The 24,585-nt window shown below is 50.2% G+C and overlaps 12 protein-coding genes across 12 annotated transcripts; 6 read left to right on the top strand and 6 right to left on the bottom strand.

Moving 5' to 3' along the window:
• Window positions 1-1,208: 1,208 nt before the first annotated feature.
• Window positions 1,209-3,240, top strand: N7496_010547 (nucleobase:cation symporter-2 family protein; the record flags this gene model as incomplete). The annotated part of the gene is made up of 5 exons (XM_056703460.1): window positions 1,209-1,300; window positions 1,391-1,524; window positions 1,580-1,612; window positions 1,689-1,868; window positions 1,943-3,240. 5 exons carry the CDS (start codon window positions 1,209-1,211, stop codon window positions 3,238-3,240), a joined length of 1,737 nt encoding a protein of 578 aa, XP_056552460.1.
• Window positions 3,241-4,156: 916 nt separating this feature from the next.
• On the bottom strand, window positions 4,157-5,455 carry N7496_010546 (MOSC domain protein; the record flags this gene model as incomplete). The annotated part of the gene is made up of 1 exon (XM_056703459.1): window positions 4,157-5,455. The coding sequence occupies one exon, from the start codon at window positions 5,453-5,455 to the stop codon at window positions 4,157-4,159; it is 1,299 nt and encodes a 432-aa protein (XP_056552459.1).
• A 271-nt stretch (window positions 5,456-5,726) lies between these two features.
• On the top strand, window positions 5,727-6,908 carry N7496_010545 (uncharacterized protein; the record flags this gene model as incomplete). Its single annotated transcript, XM_056703458.1, has 4 exons — window positions 5,727-5,772; window positions 5,831-6,026; window positions 6,079-6,131; window positions 6,196-6,908. 4 exons carry the CDS (start codon window positions 5,727-5,729, stop codon window positions 6,906-6,908), a joined length of 1,008 nt encoding a protein of 335 aa, XP_056552458.1.
• An 88-nt stretch (window positions 6,909-6,996) lies between these two features.
• On the bottom strand, window positions 6,997-7,983 carry N7496_010544 (uncharacterized protein; the record flags this gene model as incomplete). The annotated part of the gene is made up of 1 exon (XM_056703457.1): window positions 6,997-7,983. One exon carries the CDS (start codon window positions 7,981-7,983, stop codon window positions 6,997-6,999), a length of 987 nt encoding a protein of 328 aa, XP_056552457.1.
• A 1,562-nt stretch (window positions 7,984-9,545) lies between these two features.
• Window positions 9,546-10,648, bottom strand: pre8 (proteasome core particle subunit alpha 2; the record flags this gene model as incomplete). The annotated part of the gene is made up of 5 exons (XM_056703456.1): window positions 9,546-9,664; window positions 9,717-10,316; window positions 10,395-10,445; window positions 10,521-10,540; window positions 10,605-10,648. 5 exons carry the CDS (start codon window positions 10,646-10,648, stop codon window positions 9,546-9,548), a joined length of 834 nt encoding a protein of 277 aa, XP_056552456.1.
• A 296-nt stretch (window positions 10,649-10,944) lies between these two features.
• N7496_010542 (E3 ubiquitin-protein ligase MARCH) lies at window positions 10,945-11,849 on the top strand (the record flags this gene model as incomplete). The annotated part of the gene is made up of 2 exons (XM_056703455.1): window positions 10,945-11,637; window positions 11,703-11,849. The coding sequence occupies 2 exons, from the start codon at window positions 10,945-10,947 to the stop codon at window positions 11,847-11,849; spliced, it is 840 nt and encodes a 279-aa protein (XP_056552455.1).
• A 609-nt stretch (window positions 11,850-12,458) lies between these two features.
• N7496_010541 (uncharacterized protein) lies at window positions 12,459-13,545 on the top strand (the record flags this gene model as incomplete). Its single annotated transcript, XM_056703454.1, has 2 exons — window positions 12,459-13,138; window positions 13,209-13,545. The coding sequence occupies 2 exons, from the start codon at window positions 12,459-12,461 to the stop codon at window positions 13,543-13,545; spliced, it is 1,017 nt and encodes a 338-aa protein (XP_056552454.1).
• Window positions 13,546-13,733: 188 nt separating this feature from the next.
• On the bottom strand, window positions 13,734-14,823 carry N7496_010540 (amidohydrolase family protein; the record flags this gene model as incomplete). Its single annotated transcript, XM_056703453.1, has 2 exons — window positions 13,734-14,448; window positions 14,522-14,823. The coding sequence occupies 2 exons, from the start codon at window positions 14,821-14,823 to the stop codon at window positions 13,734-13,736; spliced, it is 1,017 nt and encodes a 338-aa protein (XP_056552453.1).
• An 803-nt stretch (window positions 14,824-15,626) lies between these two features.
• N7496_010539 (uncharacterized protein) lies at window positions 15,627-16,463 on the bottom strand (the record flags this gene model as incomplete). The annotated part of the gene is made up of 1 exon (XM_056703452.1): window positions 15,627-16,463. The coding sequence occupies one exon, from the start codon at window positions 16,461-16,463 to the stop codon at window positions 15,627-15,629; it is 837 nt and encodes a 278-aa protein (XP_056552452.1).
• Window positions 16,464-18,331: 1,868 nt separating this feature from the next.
• On the top strand, window positions 18,332-19,309 carry N7496_010538 (uncharacterized protein; the record flags this gene model as incomplete). The annotated part of the gene is made up of 2 exons (XM_056703451.1): window positions 18,332-18,720; window positions 18,772-19,309. 2 exons carry the CDS (start codon window positions 18,332-18,334, stop codon window positions 19,307-19,309), a joined length of 927 nt encoding a protein of 308 aa, XP_056552451.1.
• Window positions 19,310-19,585: 276 nt separating this feature from the next.
• On the bottom strand, window positions 19,586-20,687 carry N7496_010537 (amidohydrolase family protein; the record flags this gene model as incomplete). The annotated part of the gene is made up of 2 exons (XM_056703450.1): window positions 19,586-20,517; window positions 20,573-20,687. The coding sequence occupies 2 exons, from the start codon at window positions 20,685-20,687 to the stop codon at window positions 19,586-19,588; spliced, it is 1,047 nt and encodes a 348-aa protein (XP_056552450.1).
• A 398-nt stretch (window positions 20,688-21,085) lies between these two features.
• N7496_010536 (cytochrome P450) lies at window positions 21,086-22,779 on the top strand (the record flags this gene model as incomplete). Its single annotated transcript, XM_056703449.1, has 3 exons — window positions 21,086-21,334; window positions 21,388-22,578; window positions 22,627-22,779. 3 exons carry the CDS (start codon window positions 21,086-21,088, stop codon window positions 22,777-22,779), a joined length of 1,593 nt encoding a protein of 530 aa, XP_056552449.1.
• Window positions 22,780-24,585: the final 1,806 nt, after the last annotated feature.

The raw sequence follows: 24,585 nt of genomic DNA, 5'->3' as shown, positions 1-24,585 counted from the left end.
ACACAACATTGCAGCACCAAATCGCTTCATGAACAGACCTTTCCAAGACACAGCTTACCTTCCGATACCTTCCTCAAACTAAGAGCCAAGAGATTCAACTGTGACCTCCCCCGCGTTCCAGAAAAACCCGCAGAACCCCCTCCAAAGTTCAAATATAGTTTGAACTTCGCAAGCCCGATTTCCTGGGGTACCGGCTACGGCTACTTCTTATAGCTTCCACCCTTCAGCCACCTTGTCTGAACCCCTGACGTCCTGATAGGCCACTCGGCGCCTTCCACCTCCCACGGGCACCTCCGTCGGCGCCCCTTTCAAGATAAACGATAAACCCCAGATATACATGCAGCGGTAGCGGCAATAATCTTCCCGGGTATCCCGAGTTCCCACGTGTTGCCGATAGGGCGACACCGGGCCTATGAGAAATCAAGGATTGTATGTATAATGACTGCGGAATACTTTTGTATGGATCTCTATGGAGTCCTGTGCACAACATCGTAGCCTAGGACAAGGGGGATCAGCGACAAGCGTGTAATGAAGGGATCCACCAATATCCAATATCATGACTCGGTCATGCAAGATGGTCTACGAAATAGTAGTAGACTAGTCGTACAAGGTGATCGTAATAGCCTCGAATAATAAGCGGCTAAACCATTTCGCTTGCTTATCTCCCCCACCCGGGAGAACTGGGGGGCGGAGAGCCATCTTGAATACGTGATTGGGCACTAGCAATGCAAAGTTGCCCCACGGAAGATAAGAACCAATCCACCCTCGAACGTCCTCCAGCGAAGTGAACTGGACAGTTCGGAGTTAGTTATACTTACCCCGTAGGGACTAGTAGCAGTGCTTGCCTTAGTCTAGGGAAATCCAGTTATGCGATGCTCTTGGCTAATGCCAACCGGAACCAAGCGATCGAAAAAGCATCTTATCGCCCTCCCCGGCTGGCCCTTCTCCACACGGATTCGGGGCCACGAGTTAGAGTTCGCGACACGTCGGGTTGCTTTGTGAGAAGCTTGGCTTTTAATTAATTTTTTTTCGGTCTGGGTTTTTTTTTACCTTTTCTTCCCGAGTAACGACAAGTCTTCGAAGTCGCTTGCTCACGCGATCGAAATAGATATATAATACATTCCCCATCTCCGGTGGAGAATGTGATCTAGTCTTGGAGTGTGCAACGATCATTTGAATACATATCCGATCCACGATATTCTGACACGATGGACGGCCCCGACCAAATCGGTCCTGACCATGGACCGCGAAAAACTGTTGGCGACAAGTTTCGTCGTTTCGTCAAGGCTTTTACTACGAAGTAAGTCTTGTCTTTGCCTGTCCATATACAGCATCACGATAGATGATTCTGGATACGGTCACTAGTTACACACGCTGACTCCTTAAACAGAGAGGGCCTCATCGGCAGCTACGATTATGCATACCTCTTTACCCCGCGTCTCCCATTCACGAAACGCGAGCGCAAGTCCACTCCTTTCTTCGGGCTGGAGGATCGCATGCCAATTCTGTTGGCCCTGATTCTGGGTAAATCTCAACATTATACTCGACGTATTTCGAACCGGAACTGATCCAAAAACAGGTCTTCAACATGCTCTTTCTATGCTGGCTGGTGGTGAGTTTGATATTGACACGCAAACTATCTATATGTAGATGGAATATGGCGAACACCTTGCTAACGTATACTGCAGTCATTTCACCACCCATTATCCTCGGTGGATCCTCCGGTGTCAACTTTGGCGATGAGATCTATCAATACCTCGTGTCAACCTCCTTGATCGTTTCAGGCCTTTTGAGTGCAATGCAAATGGCCCGTTTCCATGTCTACGGCACCAAGTACTACATCGGTACAGGACTGCTGTCCGTGGTCGGTACGTACATCCCCATTACCCATTCAATCCAATCCACGCCTCGATCAATATAAACTAAGACCTCCTCTCAACAGGAACATCCTTCTCCACCATCACAGTCGCCTCCGGCGCCTTCACCCAAATGTACAAATCGGGCTACTGCCCTCTCGACGCAGACGGAAACCGACTCGCGTGCCCTAAAGGATACGGCGCTCTCCTGGGAACATCCTGTCTCTGCGCACTCCTCGAAATCGGCCTCTCCTTCATGAGCAGCCGCATCCTCGCACGCGTCTTCCCCCCAATGGTCACCGGCCCAACAGTCCTCCTGATCGGCGCCTCGCTCATCAAAACCGGTATGCAAGACTGGGGCGGTGGTTCCTCCTGCGTTCCCGATTCCTCGAGTTCAGTTCGGCCCATGTGCCCGAGCGCTACTGCCCCGCACGCACTGCCATGGGGTAGTCCCGAGTTCATCGGATTGGGTTTCCTCGTCTTTGTGACTATCATTCTGTGTGAGCGCTTTGGCCCGCCTATTCTGAAGAGCTGCGCCGTTGTCGTGGGTCTGCTGGTTGGATCTATCGTTGCGGCAGCTTGCAACTACTTCGAAACGTCGGGTATCACTTCTGCGCCCGTTGCTTCCTTCGCATGGGTACATACCTTCCCATTGTCCATCTACCCACCCCTCATCCTCCCATTACTAGCATTGTACCTGGTCATCATGATGGAGTCCATCGGTGATATCACCGCAACCTGCGACGTCTCCCGCCTAGCAGTCGAGGGACCAACCTTCGACTCGCGCATCCAGGGCGGCGTCCTCGGCAACGGTATCACCTGCCTGGTAGCCGGCCTGATGACAATCAGTCCCATGTCCGTCTTCGCCCAGAACAACGGCGTCATCGCCCTGACCAAGTGCGCCAACCGCACGGCCGGTTTCTGCTGCTGCTTCTTCCTGGTTATCATGGGCATATTCTCCAAATTCGCCGCTGCGCTGGTCGCAATTCCCTCCGCCGTACTGGGCGGCATGACAACCTTCCTCTTCAGCAGTGTCGCTATCTCCGGTATCCGGATTATCTCGACGATTGATTTCACGCGTCGCAACCGGTTCATTCTCACTGCGACTTTCTCGCTGGGTATGGGTATTACGCTTGTGCCTGATTGGTGGTCGTACGTGTTTTCCTACAGTGGAGATAACCATTCGTTGGAGGGATTGTTGAATGCTGTCGATCTGGTGATGGAGAATGGATTTGCGGTTTGCGCTATTATGGGCGTGTTCTTGAACTTGGTTATCCCCGAGGAGCCGGATGAGGTTCCTGCGGTTTATAACGCGGCTGAGTCTGAGGATGGTCAGACTCAGACTGTTACTCCGGAGCAGGGCTCTACGGGGAAGAGGGAGTAGTGGATGAGTGTGTGATTTGTTTTTGTGTTGACCATGTGATACCTTAGTTTCTTTCTAGCGTTGTTGTATTTATAGCTAATTTCGAATTGAATCTCGACTATGATGAATTGTATCTCCGTGTAAATGAATAGACATTCGTCTATTCTCTTGAATTAAGATAGAGCTCTTCTTATCTTGGAAGGTTAGCTGGTGGGCACATAATTATGTGAGGGAATGGGCCAGCAGTAATATCAAGTATGGAGAACAACTCATGGCTTTGGACCCCCTTGATGGATCCTGATATCAAATACAAAAGGCATGGAAAGTCTAGATGTGTATAGCATCAAATCCAAGACAATGAACAAGCATTTTTCTAAAAGAGGCACTCAAATAACAAATACCGATGTTTGCCACGGTCCCTTCCGCAAGAACCACCCCATCAAACCATATACTTCACTTCAAACCCTCTCCCATCAACCAACCCACCCCCTGTGGCCTAGTCGGTAACCGTAACTCACCCTGGGTGCTGCCAGACCGCGCCCCTTACATAGGGTATCAGGGTTACGGGGCTAGTTCCCCTGGCGTGTCGGGGTGGATCTTCGGAGAAGCTTACTCGGCGTACTTTGTTGGATTGATTCCTCGCTGTGGGGCTCAGTAAATGGTACTTAGGTTTGAGTCTTCGAGCTTAACTGGGGTTCCTTTTATTTTTAGTGTTAGTAGTTGTGTTTTTGGTAGGTTTTGTTGGTGGTAGGCAGTGAGGGCACGAGGATGATGCTATTCAGACCCGGAATTTGGGACGGGGTGTGAGAACATCAAATTTGGGGTTAAGGGTTCGAATACTGCGTTTGGCAGTTTGATTTAAGGAGGACTTCGTTCTTTATATCACAGGAAACTTCGATTTTGTATATTGTACATATAATACAGGCCAGTCATTCAATCATACACCCTCAACCTTCTCCCCAGGCGCCAGCATCTTAATATACCGATGCTCCCCCGTCTCCAAAACCCGCACCTCATCACCAACAGCAAGGGAACACTCCTCAACAGCAGGCACGAGCTGCAACCCCAAACAAGCATTCGTCGGATCACCCAGATCAACCCGGCGATAGGACTTCAACGTCCGATCCGGCTCTGCCTTGTGCCGATCCCCAGTATCAGGATCCACATTCGGCAGGCGACATCTTACAGTGCGACATGCGGCATATATCTCCGTCTCCCCGATCATCATCCTCTTCCACTGATCCTCAGCAAAAGCCTCGGGACCCTGGACGATGATATTCGCACGGAACCGTCTAATACTCAAGCGTGGGATCGCCTCTGCACATCGTCCAGCGACATCTCGATGGCTGGTGATATTGAGGAGGTGAATCGGGTATGCGTCTGCAAAGGCTGTGTTGGGCTGGAAGCCTATTTGCTCTTTGCCAGGTGCATTGCGGAAAATCTCCCGGTTGTGCGATGGGTGGGCACGGAAGAGACTCAGAGTAGACTTTGAGTGATCGAAGCCTAGATAGGCGTGCAGGGAAGGTGGGATGAGACTCCCGTAGTCGTAGGCGAGAGGCTTGTCCTTCCAGATTCTAACCGGGACAACTGGATACTTGCTGTTCTTGGCCGGGACGAGGGGAACCTGGAATGAACGTCGAGACTCGAGGAGGCGGATTGCCATGGCTATCTTAATAACAATACCCAGGGGACATGACGGTGCGACTCGCGGGTATGAAATGATCATCACGCCGTCCGACTGCATCTCCGGTCGACGGTCGTCGTACTCTGGCGAGGAAGGGTCGGGAACCCAGATCTCCGTGTGGATCAATGCCATACGTTGGAAGCCGGCATTGCGAAGAGTACGACAGTTCCATCCGTCGCCCGTCTCCTCGGCAAAGGCGAATTGGCGATCGAATTTGAGGCCCGTACCTACGACATCGGAAGTCTGTAGTTCGATGCCGCCACAGGATTTGAGCGGGTAGGTGAAGAGGGCTTTGACGCGCCAAGAGGGGAGGCCATTCTCCTCTTTCTGATCACCGGGCACACCATCGTTGTATTTAGAATCATATTCATCGGTAAGATTGCTCTGTCCTGGAGCAAGACCCAGTCGCCGACATCCTTTGGGTTTTTGGTCTGGAGAGGCATGCATCAGAGCTAGCAAGGGGAATACGCCGATGGCCACGATCCAGAGGAGGCCAAAAATGAAAAATGCCCCGAGGGACGAGATTTCGAATGTCCCACTGGTAGAAGACATCTTGATGTCTTGATTTCTTGGGAGTTGTGAAGGGAGTATATTCACCACCTGCAGGCCGAGCCTCTTCAACTTTTTCCGACGAGTCGCCACGGGACCCACTTTGATCGATCCTCCCCACGACTGTCCCGAGCAGCAGTAGAGGGCGACGCCACGAGGACTGGCAACAGGCAACAGGCAACTGGTGATCGAGTCTATAATGCCCTAATAGATCAGAGTCATACTCGAATATGTCACATCCATACATGCCTTGTTTTCGACTGATGCGCTAGCGATGAGCATCAACAAGGACCTGCTCGGCCTCGACAGCCTCGACACGCGTAAGTCGTCAGCCCGTGAGAGACGTGTTTAGCAGCTCAAACTAATTTGTAAATCAAGTCCCCGTGATCTCCATATCCGCCTCACAGTCTTTAAACGCGTCGGCTGCGTTTAGAGAGCCGATATCCACAGGGCTTGCGCGTCTGGACGAGGCATTAGATGACTCGCCTGCCGACCAACGCCGATCTGGTGGGATACTCCGTGGCCAGGTCACCGAGGTCTTTGGGCCACCGGGAGTAGGGAAAACATCCTTAGCGTGAGTTTCTTTCGTCGCGAATACATGAATCCTGAATTGACCCCTGAAACAGACTAGGCGTCGCATCGAATGCACTCCGCGATGGCGGAAAAGTCATCTGGATCGGTAGGATATCCCTGTCATTGTAATCTGATATCTCTATTTTCGAGCCAAAACTGACCATCGTCAGATACTGGCTCACCAATCCCAACATCCCGACTCAAATCCATGACCCCAGATCTAGACAATCTAACCTACTTCCGGGCCCCAACACTACCACACCTCCTCGCCCTTCTCACCCGCCCACCAAAAGGCTTCCCACCTGAGGAAACAAGTCTCCTAGTTATCGACTCCATCTCCTCCCTCTTCCCAGGTTATTTCCTCAGCGCGGCAGAACTAAAAGACCGACTCGCACAAGGCAAAATCACCGACAAAGCCCAGCTACAGTGGTTACTAAACCGCAAATGGAACGTCATCAGCGACGTAGCCACGCATCTATCGCGTCTGGCGGCGCGGAATATCGCCATCCTAGCATTGAACCAGACACATACTAAGATCAAGGGCCAGCCACGCGCGACACTACATCCCGTCGTTGCGGGTGGTACGTGGGAGACGAATGTTCAGACGAGGATTGTTCTGTATCGAGATTTACCTGATATGCGGTTTGCGGAGATTACGAAGAGAGCGGGGAGGACTTTGCCTGTGCGGTTGAATGAGCTGATTGTTCCGTTTTGTATTGGGGAGAATGGTCTTCATGAAGTGGAAGAACCGAAGATTCCTGAAATTCTTGAACCGACGCCTAGTCGGAAACGGAAAGCCGAGAATGAAGTTGCGGATAGTCAAGATGAAGATTCGGAGGAAGAGTATGAATGGATGGGCGAGGCCTTGCTGGATGATAGTTGATCTACCAGCGAAAGAAGAGAAAGACCGGACATGAACAGACTCATGCAAATGCAAGGAATCAATATTACATTATATTTCATAATCATACTCATCCACCATGAATCCCCGGTCCAACCTCCACAAAAACCCTCCCCTCCACAACCCTCGCCCCATCCGGCGTAGACAAAACCTCCTTCGACTCGGGCGTACAAGGCAAATCATCACTCCGATCCGGCGTCTCCGGCGGACGCTGAAACGAACAAAGCGGCAACGTATCCGCCATAGAAATAGAAATAGGATGCCGCGAACCCTGAATAAGATCGACCAATCGTCCCAACACAGCAAACTCCAACTTCAACTTGAGCGAGTAAACAAACCCCTTGAGCGTAATCTGCACGGCATAAAAATTTGCATACTCAAGGCCCAGCAACAATAAATCCATCGCGATAATAGCACAATTGATCCCAATGAGCTGATACATAATCGACCTTGCATCCGGTCTAGCCGTAACATCGGCACCCAGACGAAGCAATTTCACAGCCTCGATAACATACAACGTGCCCAGCAGAGATTCCTGAATGGTAAAGCCCGTAAGTTGAATCTTCTCCATGATATTATACCCCTTGATCCAGGCCCTATCACCGGTATGCACAATATTCGCCCCATACGTCAAAACCGTCGTGGGAATATGCAAAAGAAAGAAATTGGCCACAATCAACCACAGAACCCGTCTCAGTATCTTCTCATCCCTTAACACCAGATGCAGACGCGAGTACAACACGATCGATTGACCCGTCACCATCGTCCACCACCCCACCGTCAACACGGTAACCGACAAGACAGAGTCGGCGCGGGTAAAAAACTTCATCAAGAAGCCGATCGAGTACGGGACGACGCCTATACAGCCTGATGCGAGGAGGGACCAGAAATAGAGGCCGCGCCAGCGGCGGAATGTTGATGGGACGAGGACGACTAGTTCGGCGACGTTGTAGCATGATAGCCCGATGAAGGTGACTAGGATCATTTGCAGGACGTCGCCTTCTGATGCTAGTGCGCCGGAGATACCGTCCAGCAGGTCCTGGGGTGGATCGGACATGGTGGTGGGTGGGAATTGGGTGGTGACTGCGCTTGGCGGGGGTAGAGTAGAGATCTGCAAGAGCAAGAGCAGATATAGAGGGAAGCTCGGTGTACGATATACCTCGGATTGATAAGGTTAAACGGGGGCGAGAGCCACGTTCACCCAGTTTGATACGCGAACATATCTTGAGAGAGGAATGGAGCGGAGGGTGAGAAGCGAAGATGCATGAACGAGGGAGAGAATAGCGCGTCAACGAGGGAACGAGGGAGGGGGATTGGAAGAGTAGGGTTATAAAAAAAGAGCAAGTCGGTATCGCAATGCCAGCCGCGTTGTATGTTGCACAGCGTCAATCCTGGGCGATACTGTGCAGGTCAAGGTAAAGAAAGACAACACAGCAACGGGCTGTAGGGTACGTATGGTAGAGTCGAGTAGTTGGAAAGGAAAGAAAAAGACCAGACAAGTCTGCAACAGAAAAGACAAGACCCAATCCTTCAAAAGAGCTAGCCAATGAACTAAACCCCGAGGATCCCAAGGGTGGAGGATCCAAAGTACAGTAAAAAATGCAAGATGCAACTCCACCTCCCCCCGTCACGTAAAAGCACCGGGAAGGGAAATCGCGATTAAAAGGCACCCTCGAAAATCCGACACAGACACGGCAGCCAAGAAAAGGAAATAAAAAGTAGCGAGTTAAAAGACTGCCCTCTTTTCTGATACACCCTTAAACTTTTCACCAACTACGGAAAGTTAGGAACGGGAGCAGGACTAACAGTCACAGCTAGCACTAGCAGCCCCTAGCGAGTTCCGGGGGCCAAAATCCCGGGGTAGATCGGCGCCAGCGCCAACGCCATTAATTCAATAGTCTGGTATTGGCGATGGGTAGACCGGGAACCCCCTTAGTGTCATATTAGCATGTGCCTCGGGATTACTCCAGAGGGGACTTTACAGTACTACACACTATTCTAGTCTCAAGTTAGGGGGGCTACCGTACGTACGTACTCCGTACAGTATACACTGGACTGGACTGGATAGTGAAAGGGGTCGTAAGTTTTGCGGTTTTCCGTAAGAGCGGGGGTCCGTTTGGTCTGCCGATTGGGCACTCGATTACTCTGTTGTTTAGGAATATACGAGAAATAAGGATGGGAGTAACCGGGAGGCAATAGGCATGTCATACTGTCAGGGAATATGACAGGATGGTCACAGACCACCCTGCGCACCCCCTAAAGGTGGTCCGGTCGCTCCTATTGTCCGCCGAACAAAGCAAAGGTTTAGCCCCAATACCATAGAGTCGAGATTACGTCCGTGCTGTGATAGCGTACCGACCGACATGAGTTACTGGTGGGAAATGAAAATACTGGACAGTCCAAGCAAGGCTACGCAAGTACCCGTCCTGCTGTGGTTGTCCTTGAAATCGATTCGTTGTCGACTACACCGCACTTAGCACCTCCCGTGGACAGTGGACAGATCAAAATAAACAGTCACAGGAGCTAAAAAAAACAATTACAGCATGAGAAGAAAAGGGGGTGTCATTCGAGTCTAGTTCATACTCTGGGCCGGATTAAGCTCGCTCTCTCTCCATCCCCTCATAGGTTGGTCAGGTAGTCCTCGATCTGCTCCTTGGTCAACTTCCTGAACCGCGGGCCTTGAGCACCCTCCACACCCTCGTAGCCCAACAGGTGATCCGCAGGTGGGCCCACAATACCTATCAAGCAAAATTAGTAGTTGATCATACCAGCAAATCAACGCACACTTACCAATCTCTATTGTGTCCCCGTTCATCTCACCCTCAATAGTCTCCTTGAGCGTCAACAGCGCAATGTGGATCGCATCCTCCAGCTCCAACCCCTCAGTGTACCGCTTCTCCAAGAAAGTCTTGGCGCTCGTCGCATGCTTGCCAATGGCCGTCGCCTTCCACGGGTAATAGCTACCGCTAGGATCAACCTGGTACAGACTGGGACCGCCCTTAAGGATTCCACCAGTCTTGCCGGCAGATTTAGCAGGCGAGTCCGAGTCCTTCTTCATATCGGCCGCCTCGGGCTCAATACCCTCATCCCAGCCCGCGACCAACAGACTAACACCGTATGGCCGCACACCACCGGACTGCGTGGCCTCCTGCACCACCCGGGCAACGTCCTGCACCAGTATCCGCGTCGGCGGGTATTCGTTGTAGATGCGCTTGTAGCCCGTGTGCGAGACCTTGCGGGCCTTGTCGACCAGCACGCGGTAATCGGGGCCCATGCCGGCGTAGACCATGCCGATGTCCGGAGTGATCAGGGAGATCTTGGAGAGCGAGGGAGGGTCGATGAGCGGCGAGGAGGATTTCTTTTCGGTGGCGAGGACAATTCCATTGGTGGCTGGAAGAGAGTAGTTAGCTTAAGTTTACACAAGGAGGGTTGTCTGATGGTAGAACGGAGTTCGGTTCTCGTTCTTACCTTTGATGCCCAGGGCCGTGACACCCTGGTTGACCGCATTTAGAGCATATTCTGGATGGAGCTCATTAGTAAAGTTGATTCCCACGGGGGACATCACATTTCGAGTTCAATGTTTGCAGTACTTACCAATCTGCACCAGCTTTCCACTGTAAGACGATGCGAGTTAGCTTCCGGAGCAATGGGGCTTGAGATCAACAAGCTTCAACATACCTGGGCGAGAACGTAGTCAGGGAGAAGGAGTAGCGGTCCGCCATGATATGATACTATTATCCAAAGCACAGCTTGATATGACCGCAGATTCAAATGATGGAGGGGGAAAGGAAGAAGGAAGGGCGATGGAGCTGTAGGCAGAAGACGGGTGACGTTTGACGCGGTAGAGCTTCGGCCATCGCAGCTGTGCTGTGGACAAAGGCGGTGAGTCCAATGTGGATTAGCGGCCACATAAATTGGTGCCTTTTCTTTTCCATCTCTTTCTCTTTCTCCCCATCAGATCTCGACTCCGTACAACACTCGAGGTTAAATGACATGACCCCGTCGACAATTACCTCTCATGGACTCCCCGAGCAATGAGTCGGACTCGCCGGGGTATACGGCCCAAACTCCCCCTCCACCAGAGCCCGAGCAGAGCTATTACCCCTCGCGAGTCTGTCGCATCTGCCTAGACACGGTGCTGCCCACCGTGCAGCCGTCCGAATTTCTCCAAAAGCCCCGCGTGGTCTACGAGTCCACCGACCCCGAGCTAGGTCGACTGCTCCGTCCCTGCAAATGCAAAGGCTCCTCGCGATATGTACACGAAGGATGTCTACAAACATGGCGGCACGCGGATCCCAGATATGGCCGGCGGAACTACTGGCAATGCCCAACCTGTGGCTTTCAGTACCGGCTGGAACGGCTTACTTGGGCTCGGTGGATTAGTAGCTCCGGCACTCAGATTCTGCTTACCATTGGCATTCTACTTTTGACTATGTTCTTACTTGGATTTGTTGCTGACCCTATCATTGAATTTTTCCTCGTCGATTTAGACGACCTCCCCTTGGAAGTGGAGGATCTTGACACATCACAGGCATCGTGGGTGGCACATTTTATCAAGGGACTCGCCTCTCTCGGACTCTTGTCCTTCTTCCGGGTCATGTTTATGATGTCGCCGTGGAATCTCCGTGTTGCAACGGGAGGAGGTCGGTCCTCTAGCCGGGATCGGATGCGTTGGTTGATGATTGTGATTGGCGTGGGCACGTTCCTATGGGTATGTTGGAAAGGAGACTGTCTCCTCGTCACATTTTTCTTTACTTTTGCTAACTAAGTCACCAGGCTGTCTACAAGGGAGTTCGGTCATGGAGTAAACGAACACTAGAAAAGGCGGGCGAAAGAGTCATGGACGTCCCTTTACCAGACGACGAAGATGACGACGCTGCCATGCCACAACCTCATGCCAATGATCATTCCAAGACCGATTAACCTTGCTGTTTTGTCCTTTTTTATACTCTTCGACTCGCACTACTTTAAGTTGCCGTGCTCCTCTCCATGACACGCTGATTAGTCACTGTGCGAAGAACGATTCTCGACCTTCATTAACTCTCAGCTGTTCTATCTGAGACTCTTTGTTGATGACCTCTGGAACGTTTTGTTCCATGTTGTTGACATGTTGTCGCTAATCAGATGGACTTTGAGGGGAAGGCAGAACCATCCCTCGATTAGCAAACGGGAAGCATCCATGATGCTATACACTTTGTTTTACATTACGTTTTACATTGTGTTGTACATTATCTTCTACGCGCTTTTTGGAAATCGAGGAATGGTACATCTTCATGTTCCGTATTCTTAGGGGAGGCGTTGACCATCCAGCGTTTATCTGAACTCTCACTTTCCGTTTATACCCTACGACTCACGTCGAGCTCGTCCACTTAGGCAGATAATCAACTCTCTTCTCTTCTCTTCTCTCTCCGTCTCTGTTTTTCTCTCCCAACCCTCCCTCTCTCAACTCCCACACACCCAACCTTCATTAACACCATCCCTCTTCCCCCTCCGTATTTCTTCATTCCTGCTATTCAGCGCTCCCCACTCACCATGTCAGACACCGAGCCTCTCTCCCTGCTGGACGCAGTCCGCTCTCAACTCACCATCGACTCCGACTCGGAAGGCTCACAGACCACCGCAGTCAACATCACCCACAAAGACACCCAGACCAGCCCCCCAGACAGTCCTCTCGACCAAAGCACATCCACGAACTCAAGCCTCGTCCTAGTCCAAAGCCCCAACGACCGCGAGCCCTTCCCAGAATACGACGAGGGGCTCGCAGATATCTACGAGAAGTGCGATCGCGAGTACACCGAAGCAATCACAGCAGCCGTGCAAGCGGCGATCCGCAAGAAAGAGATCGACCCGCTCATCATCGCGCCACCGGGCCAACCTGAGGGCAAGCGCGTTGCCCTGGAACGCATCAAGGATCTCCTGGCGAACCCGCAGATGCGCAAGACGACCCGCAAGCGTTTCGTTACTCTCACCAATCTGGTCATCCGTCTGGACCATGTCCTCTTCCGACGCAGTGAGGTGTTCCTGGGACCGCGGGATACTGCCGATGCTGCGGCGATTGTTAAGCAGATGCTGCCGTACTTGCAGTGGGCTGATAATATGCTGCGGGAGCTGGTAGCCGTGGCCGACAATGTCTTTGGGATTATGGGATATCTCGCGGAGGAGAACTGTTCTGTTATCCACAAGTATCGACACATGTCGATTGTGGTAGCTGCGTAAGTGATTTCCTTGACAAGCCCTGGCAAAGGTCAATTTGAACGTATCTAACCACTGATATCCGTACAGCCATCTCCGCAAGCCCCGTTTCCTGGAACAGCGCCTTCTCTCGTTGTACCTCGAGCTGTACGATGAGTGGATCCACAACCGTTTCCTCCACATGAGCAACCGAATGATCATGAAGGAGGATAAAGTCGAGCCGGCGTGCCTGACTTTGACCGGTCACCTACATGAGATTTGGGAGATTCTCTCGCGGTCCGTGGACAACTACGCCACATACCGCGTACGCCTGGACGACATTCGCAATGAATATGTCGTGCCAATCCTGGAGATGGTCGAGTTGCCCAACTCGTCAGACGTGGAGGATTTCGTCGTGGAGGAGCTCCCACCCATTGAACTCAACTAGGGAGATGGAAGGACCCGTCAACGACATCTACTCTCTTACACCCCTCTCACGAATCTATGATTAACGAACGATACCCTGATACAACCAACGAGCAGCGTAGCCTCAAATCTATCATCATATGCCATAGTTTTCATATTCATCAGTAATAAAGAAACAAGTAATATCTGATCTCCACACATAACCACCGCCTAAGCATTACAATCCTTATACTCCCCCAACTTAAACAACTTCTTCGCATTCTCCCTCCCAATCTTCAGCCGGTCACTCTCATTAATCGCCATCCCATCAAACCAATCACAAGCATCCTCAAACGTCTCAAACGGATAATCAATACTAAACAAAATCCGATCGGCCCCAACCTCCGCCAAACAAAAGTTAAGCGTCGTCGTCGAGAAATGGCCCGAAGTCGTAATCCAAATATTCTGCGCAAAATACTCCCGAATCGTCTTCTTACACGTCTCCTGCAGTCCAAGCATCTTCTTCCGATCCTCGAACCAGTGGTTAATCCGCCACATGTCGAAGGGGATGTGCTCGCCCAGATGGCCCAGGATGACCTGCAGCTTTGGGTGGCGGTCGAAGACGCCGTTCGTGACCATGCCGAGCGTGTGCAGGGAGACGCCGTGGGCGAAGGAGAGCGGCGGGCCGACGAGCCATTTCCGGTCTGCCCAGAGCTTTTCGTAGATTGTGCCTGTGGGGTTGCGCGGGTGTAGGTACAGGGGCACGTCGAGCTCTGTACAGGTGGACCAGAAAATGTCCCATTTGGAGTTGTCATAGAAGATCATCTTGTCGCCGTCTGGGCCGGCTCTTTGTGTGTCGTTGACTAGGGCGCCCAGGAAGCCGTACTGCGTCACGCAGCGGCGGAGTTCGGCAGCGGCTTCTTGGGGGTCGTGCATGGATAGAGTGCTGTGCAGAGAATAGCATTAGATACTGGTATACCCATATTGACACGGGAGCTTGTGGTGTGGGCAGTACTCACGCAAAAGCCGCAAATCGATCCGGATGCGCCTTCACCTTCTCGGCGATATAATCATTGATTTCAACAGCGAGGCTCTGCGCATCGACCGGATCCCAAATATCCTGTACACCGGGCGCGGTATAAGAAAGAATCTGCAATCCGACACCGTGCTTCTCGGCAAAGTTCAACCGAATAGAATCGACATCGTTGATCTCGGCGACATGCTTGTCGACATCAGTCGCGAACAGGCCCGCCCACCAACGAGTCTTTTCCTGGAATCGGGGCAGCGCAAAGGCTTCTTCGAGGGCGATTTTTCCCAACATGATGTATATGGGTAGACGGTGTATGTACAAGGGTGGAGGGGTATGAAGGAGAGAGGAAGAATCGTGACACAGCTAGAGAAAGAGAGTTATCGACCGGTTTATATGATTTCCCCTCGTCTAGCCCCGCACTTTAGTTTTCGGGAATCGGCAAGGGAAATTGAGTAAGCTTGTCCTTGTCATTTGCCCTCGTTGCTACCAGAGCTAGGTTAATATTGGAACAAAGGTAGAGGCTCGGAAGCTGAGAATCGGAAGCGCGTCATTTACTACGTACTTGCTGCTGCAGCCGACGGGGGGCGCGGACCGCAACCTCCTCCGCATTTAAGCGGGGCGGATCGGCTCGGCATTGGGGGAGTGGGGCATGCGATCCGACGGCGGCGCTTGTAGGTTAAAGATGAGGTAAGTCAAGTGAATAAGAGTGAGAGAGTACAAGAAATGTTTTGAAGTCTGCAGTAGAGACTGGAGAAATGAACGAGTTGGATAAATTGCAGCCCTTTTTCTTAGAGGCCTTTAAAACCAGGCTTGGGTCGTGCCCATCGATAGATAGGCAAGGTATTGTCTCAGACATTTTGATTCGACATATGACTGATAGTATTCTTTTGAAGTGTTATCTGGGGTACCGCAATCATGCCTTATCGATGTGGGTAGGAAGCAAAATAAGTATTTCATGTTCTGGACATCACCGCAAGCTCGACCTTTCTCCTTGGATCCATATATTCGAGATTTACTTATCAAGTTCAATCCAACAGACTGATTGATTCATTTAGAACTTACATCATAGATCTTTTGAAGTTATTTCATTCCCACTATGAAAACTCCGAGGTAGTACAATCAGCCCTCCATGTCGGCGGATTAGAACTATGCGAATGCACAATCGAAACCAACATGCCCAGCACAGCAAACTCAAGCTTCAGCTTGATACTATAAAACATAGGCTTCAGCTCAATCTGGGTAAAGTAATACCCCAGATACTGCAAGATAACAAGTGTCAAATCCATCACAATAGCCGCAATATTGACAGCCAACAGCTCATACAAAATCTTATGCCGACGCGCATCCGCCTCGGGACTCAATCGAATCAGCCGTATCGTATCCACGATATAAATAGTCGAAATGAGTACCTCCTGGGCCGTGAACCAAGTCACCTGGATTCTTTCCATAGCCTCAAACCCATTCACCCACCCAGCAGACTGCGTGAGATAGGACGAGCCCACGTTCAGTATCACTGTGGGGATAACGATCGCAATATAAGCAAACACGATCAACCACCGCACAAAGCCCAGCATGACCGGATTCTGCGAGACCAGGTGTAGCCGCGAATACAGCACGACAGATTGATTCGGAACGAGAAAGACGAACCCGAAATTCGAGAGGAACATGCTCAGCCACAACGGCGCGAGATTGAAGAATTGCAAGCCCTGCCCGATCGTTTGGGGAATCACGCCTAGCAAAGCGGAGGTAAAAAGTGCCCAGAAGTAGAGGCTTCGGTAGCGATGGAAGCTTAGCGGGATTAGCACGGACAGTTCCACGGCATTGTAAAGCGCGATCGACATGAACACGATAATGCTGATGCCAATCGCGGCATTGCCGGTCCCCGAGCTGAGAGCCTGCACCGTCAAAGAAGCCTGCTCGGCCTCGGACATGATTAAATGGCTGCAAGAGTCGTGCGCGGGCGAATGGACAGATCGGTCGGCATGGTGGGCAGAGTTGGTTACGCGCTTGACACGGACGAGCGCGTAGAGGAGGACTGGGGGAGGAACGTGGCGGTGGAGGGCTTTGCTATATAATAGTTTTTTTTGGCGATGTAATGAGCAGGACAATTAGAGAGTAGAGTTTTTCAAGGCGTTGGAATCCTCACTTCTGGTTTGTTTTGGTGGAAAATGAGGGGAAAGACTTTCCCCCGCAGAGTTTAAATCGAAGCGTTCAAGTCTCGAAGTAGATGTGGGTTCCGTGGGTCAACGAGTGTCTATAGCGTGGCTTGAATTTTAAATATGGTTAGTTTGGGTATTTCTCGCGTGCAGTTGCCCATGTGATTCCTTGTCAGGAAAAATGGTGGAAGTTGTAGAACAGGTGGGCTGTTGGACTTGAGTTTGGTGTTGAAGAGGCGGCAAATTTGAACGAATCAACCGCCACAGGTGGCCGACTACTCAAGGTTGGCCCACGTAATGTATTTTAGAGGCAAACCAATAAACTTGGGGAAGAAGGCTTTTAGTTAATGATGGAATAGTTCTGGAAGGGTTGGAGCCTCGTTCCTGTAGAAAGACCCTAGAGAGTAATACATGTAGTAGAAGATCTTCTAGGCTTCGGGAGGAGTCTAATCTTTTTGGGTACCGAGTCGCATGACGAAGACCCCACGGAGTTCTATAACATACTAGCACTAAACTGCACCTATGATAACTGTATACTATCTATATAGCTAGGCGAGATGATTGATATCGATGGTTGCTATCTTCTGGAGATATCACCCACCGCCAAATGCTCTCGAAGGATTTATTTAGGCTTCTCTTGTATTGCCAAATGTTGCTTTCTTAAATAGACAGTTTTGTTCTCCTGGCAGTAGCTTGCTCAATACTTTGATGTTCCCTCCCTCTCTCCACCTACTTTTCTATCTTGCTTCCCCTTTGCTGTCGTCTGTGGCCATCAACATGGACAAATTTGAAGAGCAGGTATTAGCTTATAGGATTCCAGGAAACAAAATAGAACAAAGAGCTCCCCCTCCATGAATCGAACCCTCGACCTCTGTCTACCATACAAACTCGTCGAGAGCCCAACATTCACATCCTCCAAATGCCGCACATAACATACCCCCCAACCCATCCAACCACCAACACGCTTAAAATTTAATTAAAAAGAACAAAAGGATTCTGCTAATTCTTCTGGTTACAATAATGTAAAAATATCCCATAAAATTGTAAACTATCGTTGTGGCAGGGTAATATAAAGTTTTATAAACAAAAAGGAGGCACCCCCGCGCTGAACCTTCCGGGACAAGATACAGTCAAGCTGTCTTGCACCCAGATTATGGAATCAGGCTGGTCAGTTCCAAGTCTTGACCACTAGGCCAAGCGCGGGGGTTACTTATTTTGGGGAGGAAGTGAATGATAACTCTCATTCATGTTATTTTCTTAGCTAAATTATTTTCCTTTGAACTAAAAGACCATGGCCCAGGAATAATAACCCGGACCCCTCGATTCACAAATCAATCCACAACCGAGCCCCAAAATCGCATTATATTTCTCGTCTTAGGATTTATTTGAACTATCGAACACTGCCCTTGTGATTTATATGCCGAGGACGACAGTAGGATATTGTACTCCGCCAAGACAGACAGTCTGACATGCGGCTGTCACGTTGTCTAATCCCGAAAGAGCCTAGCCCCGTAGAGGGGATGGACCCTGATGACGATGCTGACCCCGGACCTAACCCACTCACCCTCTCGACAGTCACGAAAGACCTGAAAGGACTTTGCATACATACTAAGCTACCAATATCTTTCCGAATTTAATCAACCATGGGCGACGCAGGTGGTGGGTTCGGATCTGGTTTCGAAGTCGTCACCGCGAGAAATCAAGAAGAACGCAGCAGCGGACCGGGAACAGGGTCTCCCACTCCCGCACATCTGACGAAGATACTATACATCCCTCATCATGAGGAGGGCACCTCGCACGTTTCGGTCGCGGAAGTCACTGCTCAGTACAAAGAGAGTGTCAAGGAACGTGGGATGGGATCAGCCTCGTATGTCGTCGCGCTTGGACGAATGCCTAAGCCCCAAGCGGGTGGCACTGAACAAGCAACCGAGGAGAATGCGGCTCTCTATAATGTCGAATTCAAAGATGCGGCGTTGACCTTGAAATCTGTCGCGTCATCTTCAAATGCGGAGTCGCTCGTGGAGGCAAATGTGTACGGCCACTCACCCGACATCAACATACCCCGCTAACTGAACAATAACAGGACCATTGAATCTGCAAAAGATAAAGCCGCTATAATCAAATTCAAGTCCCGGGAGAAAGATTCAGTTGACCAAACAGAAGACACCGCGATATCGATGTCGATATCCTCTCCAATCCCCCCAACCTCATTCAGGAAGAAAGTCTACGTGTACCCGTTTTTCGCTTTCCAGATTCCCGGGGAAGACAAGACGTACCTTGAATGGCAAATTCACCCTGTTTCGCAAGGACGCTTGCGATATACTCTCGTGCGCGTCCCACAGAAACATGAGACCGTTGAGGGTGCCGCTCCCAGCATCCCCTTGGAGAAAGATATTCTTGCTATCTATCACCATATCGGGGATACAGTCTCGTTTCCACTGCCGACCAGCGAAGGCGCTCTACTCCTTTCCACTGACATGAGCCCGGAAACCGAGGCTATTGTGCTTGCGAGTGTGCTTGGATTGCTCTGGCAGCTGCGGCAGATAAGCAAGTCTGGAAAAGGGCCTGGAGCTGATCGCAAGGTTTCTAAATTTTTCAAGGGCTTGCTTAACAAGAAGTAAGTTTCAAGGGTTCGGAATGGTGATATAGGAGAAATTTTTATTGGGGAGGATATAACCCAGAGAGGAATCGTGATGTTACTGGATATTTAATGAGAAATGCAGCAGTAGATTTAACTTTCATAGCGCCATAGACGCCTACAGATAGGAAGGAGGAGTCAGTATATAAACCTTCTACTCACGGGAAATAATAAAAGAGGGCCGACTTTGATTGAATTTGAACCTAAAAGCAGACTTTGTAATTCATGCATCGTTGCATCAGATGGTCAAGAACGATAACTACAAAGCTCCGCCTCTCCTCGACAACCGCGGGAACAACTTCATCGCATTCCCAAAGTTGATCATATCCCTCAACTCTGAATCCATTTCATACGACTCAAGCGCCTCAAGAAATGCCGGATAAGCGGTTATCGGAGCATACGGGAAATCGCTCCCATACAAGATGTGGTCATGCGGAACCATCTTCAACAGCATATCCAGGACCTGCGGCGACGAGCTCAGCGCCAGGTCAAAGTGGAAGCTACGGAATGACTCCATTGATTTGTCATGTGTCGTCCCCATACGATGCGAGACGGCAAAGTCTGGTGCCTTTTTCATGGGGGTCGTAACGCGCGAGATTATATAGGGTAGAGCTCCGCCTGCGTGGGAGAGTATGACTTTGCAGGCGGGATACTTTAGTCGAGTTCCGTTGGTGATCATATCCATTGCAGTACGCGTCGTTTCATGGGGGTAATCAATAGCTGGCTGTGGTAGCTTTGAGTTCACGGGGTTGGTATCGACTGGATGGGTGGGATGGACAAAAACCACGCAGCCTCGTCTGTTCAGCTCTGCCCAGATGGGTTCAATATCAGGATGACCAAGATAGGTGTTAGATGACCCGTAGCGAGTGAAAAGAGTGACTCCATCTGCGTGGAGGGTATCTAGCGCATATGCAATTTCCGCGAGGGCATCCTCGGTATCAAGAATGTTGGGTAATGATACAAAAAAGGCGAATCTCTCCGGGTCTTTGTCACGGAGATCAGCACAATATTCGTTCAATTTTCTCGCGAGCTGAGCGCGTGCTTGACGATCAGGCAGGATACAAGCTCCAGGGGCAGTAGTTGAAAGAACTGCTGTTTGAACTCCCACGCGCTTCATCAGCAGCTTGGAAGCCAGCGGGCTCCAATGGGGAGTTGGCCAGCCACTTGGGTCGCCTCCCTGATCTTCAACCGCTGTGGTAATGTTAGTTCTGGGGAACTAAGAGCTTGGCAGTTATCGAGATCTTACCATTGGCATAGAATGGCGGCACACAATGATGATGAGTGTCAATCTTGTTTACTGAAGGTCTGTGGCTCCAGCCGATTGCCTTTTCTTGGAGCCAATCTAGGCCGTGTTCGCTCATCGTGGAGAAAATAGCGGGCTTGTAAAAGTAGAGAAAGAGGAGTAGTCCAACTGGGATCGAAATCAATGTCAACATAGTGAATAAGAGAAATCATTCATGCACATTTTGCGCATGCCCCGTTCTAATTATGTTCATGGTGGATAGTGGCTTCCTCAAGAGGGGGTCCGGAACCATCCCGGTGACGAGTCCGGATCACTCCGCATAAGCCCACATTGCCGTATTATCCGTAGCACAATTCAAATGGAATAGCCTTTATCCATTCAAGATAGCAGTAGACTCTAGATGATGTAGTTTGGCTCTTGGACCGCTTGCTCGCGCTCGCGTGTGGTGGTATAAATGTGTCGGAGACGGGTAGCAGTGGAAACTATACCAAGCTCATCAAAACAGGGTATCTCACCATGAGTACATCGGTTCATTCGCATTTCTCTGCTGCAGCAAACAGATATCCAATCCTTGCAGCTTTTTTCAGTATCATCATATTCCTAGGAACAATCTTCTTGATCCTTCAAGAGGTCTTCACACCCGTCGGAAAACGCAGACCACCCCCGGGCAAGAAATGGAAACTTCCTCCGGGTCCTCGAGGAATACCCATATTTGGCAACCTTTTGGAGCTTCGGAACGCTCGACAGGAGCAGGGTCATAAAATAGTGAGTTCGATGTCTCTGTTGTAACATGGATATCATAGGCTAACTGTATGTAGCACACTGAGCTTGCAAAATATGGCGAAATGACCACTCTTCACCTCGGATCCAAAACTTGGATTTTGCTCAATAGCAAGCGTGTGGTCGCTGAGATTATCGCAAAACGTGGCTCCCTCACAAATGGCCGAAGCCCAATGCCTATTGCCAGTGGAATTGTTAGCCGCAACGGACGATCCTTGCTGCTTCCTCCTTCGCAATGGACTGAAAAGCGACGAGTGATGCACTCCCTTCTGAGTGGAACGGCCATGAAGCAGTACGGCTCATGGCAAGAGCTTGAAAGCACCCAGATGCTTGCAGAATATTTCTTTCAGCCAGAAAGGTGGTACCGCCACCATTATCGATATGCAAATTCGGTGGTCCATCGTATTGCACTGGGTGAGCGGCTTGTCAAGTCAGGAAAGCAATTGGCTGATTTGCAAGATGTCGTCACTCTTTTTGTTGGAAGCATTGGGACTAGCTTGGTCGACTGGTTTCCGGAATTAGATAAGCTACCTCGCGTGTTGCAGCCATGGCGAAAACACTGGGAGAAGCTTGGGGACTGGAATGAAGAGGTCTACAAGTCGTGGTGGGTTCCAGTACGAGAGAAGGTGGAGAATGGGACAGCACCCCCATCATGGGTTCGTGACGTTCTTTTACATCCAGACACAAAGTTCACGGGTAACGATCAGGAGGCCATGTACGTTGCTATGCAGCTTCTAGAGGCAGGATCGGATACGACCAGGGAAGCGCTGAATATCTTTGCGATGGCTGCGCTTTGTTATCCGGACAAATTTCAAAAGGCCAGAGAGGAGGTTGATACTCATTGCGGCACCGAGACGAACTTCCGTTTACCTGGCATCGATGATCTGGAGCAAATGCCCTACATATGCGCTTTTATCAAGGAAATTCTTCGCTGGCGACCTATCTTCCCTTTCACTCCCGACCACGTGCTTACGTCCGATATGGAGTTTGAGGGATATCATTTCCCAGCAGGGGTGGGATTCGTGATTAATGAAATCCCGGTATGTAACGAGTGCGAGGACCCGGAGGAGTTTAAGCCCGAACGGTGGTTGGATGGACATGAGACCGACCCTGCACATGGACTTTGGCAGTTCGGAGGAGGTCGTCGTATTTGTGTTGGTTACAGATTGGCATTCCGGGGCCTATTTATCAACGTTGCTCGCTTGGTGTTCTGCTACGACTACGACGCAGTAGGTTCATGACTAAACAAAGGAATGATCTTGGCTAATATTTAGCAGGCTGAACCCTATGACTCGAAGCAGTTGAATCACCACCGAACAGAGGAACCATTTCCAGTTAAGGTGACCCCGAGAAGTGAGCAGCATGTGAACTTGATACTGAACGAAGGAACTCGACTTGAGGTATTGGAAGATTCTAAACGCCAAATTTGACAATATATCATCATTTGATCCGTTCTTAATTCGTTTTGCGAGGTTGATTTCTAATGGTTCGGCTTCTGCGAATTTAATATTCGTCTAGATAAAATTCTAAATGCACACCTTTCTTGATGAGAAAATGGGTTGAATGATTTATTTTCTGAAACTCGATATCAAAAATTCTGTAATGGTTTTGGTAGTTTGACTCGGAAGCCTGCCTGCCGAAAAGTCCATCAATGGTCCATCGTGGGTTTCATTGCCCATATACAGCGTCACATCGCCAATACTTTTTCTTTCCAGCATCTGGCCTAATTTTTGTATATGATCGCTGAAGACCTCTTCATAACCACCAGTCACTAGAACATGATCAACAGCACTGAAGTCCTCCCACCAGCTTTCCGGCACATCAAGTGCCATCCCCCAGCCCTTCCCTGCGGAAACCTCCTCTTGCCAGGGAGAATTCTCCACAAAGTAGAGGCCCCATTTGTGCACGACCTTCTTACTCAAAACATCGGCACTAAACCACCTGTGATACGAGGGGGTATTGAAATTGAAAGATGTCAGAGGAGATACAAGGAAACATCCTCTTACAGCGCTGCAGCCGTCAAAGATATCCTTTGTGGGGTGATTCATGGGGCGGGAACGGTGAAGATGTGCCATAAGACTTAGAGACAGATGGCCACCTGCAGAGTCTCCTCCAAACACAATCTAGAATAAAACGATATTAGACCTCCTCTTGATAAATCTCGGATGGCATATTGGTACCTCTGAAGGTCTGTATCCCGAGGCTACGAGATGTTCGAGTGCGAGTATGCCCTGTGACATTTGCCTAGGATATGTATTGTCGGGAATCAAATCTTGGAAATCGGTCAGAATATTTGTCTTCCCTTTTCAATCAAAATTCTTGGACCGACCATATGCGAGAATACACACACTGAGCTCGACTCCAGCATTGATGGCCTCATTCCTCACATGTGCCATCCAGTCCAAATGGCCTTTAGAAAGAGGCATCACATAACCGCCACCTAAAGAGTCAGTACATTTCGAGAGTTATAGTAGTGTCTCATACCATGAAAGAAGAGGACCACATTCTTTGCCTTTCTTGGTCCAATCCACAGTAGACGAGTTGAGTTGTCGGCCGCCAGAACGTCTACAGTACGAGCGGAATTGTGGGACAAGACCCATGCATTATATGTCTCAATTGTAGACGGTAGAACGGTTTGAAGGTCTCGAGGATGGGTGTTAGCCATCAGGGCTCCAGCAAAACCATTCCATATGGATGGCCCGAAGGGGAGGCCTTTTAGCCATGCCCGAACAAAGGCTCTAGAAATTCTGAACGCTGCACTTGGCAAAGTCCGGAATAAGAAGGTTAAAACCACGCGCAATTTTGTGCGGGCTGATAGTTTGCGTGTCATTCTTCCAATGCAGAATGGGATCGGGCCAGGCGAGGAGGGTGATGAGCCACCTTCTCTCCTGGGTATTCATAGAGACCAGTATAGGTCAACAAGCAGGCCATAGCCTCGGTTTTGTGCACATGTGAGATAATGCTGCCTCGGACTGTAAAGAGGAGTTAGAGAACCCCCGGTTTCAAGAAAAAGAGGCTCGGACCTAGTAGCTTAGCACTACTATACGGGCCACCTACGCCTACGGTCGGCTGCCCCGGAAGGATCCGAGAGATGGTTTTGTCTTTCGTTGACTCCAAGCGGGTCCTAAATACTATCATTGGACGGGGTAAACTTAACCCCCACAAGCGTGTAGACAAAACCGGAACAGACCCGGGCTTAAAGACCCCATTGTGCCGGAAAGCTCCTGTCACCTACT

This window comes from Penicillium cataractarum (genome assembly GCF_028827025.1).
Source record: "Penicillium cataractarum strain IBT 29864 chromosome Unknown utg000008l, whole genome shotgun sequence".
NCBI classification, from domain to species: domain Eukaryota; kingdom Fungi; phylum Ascomycota; class Eurotiomycetes; order Eurotiales; family Aspergillaceae; genus Penicillium; species Penicillium cataractarum.
This window is presented reverse-complemented; position numbering and strand designations above follow the sequence as displayed.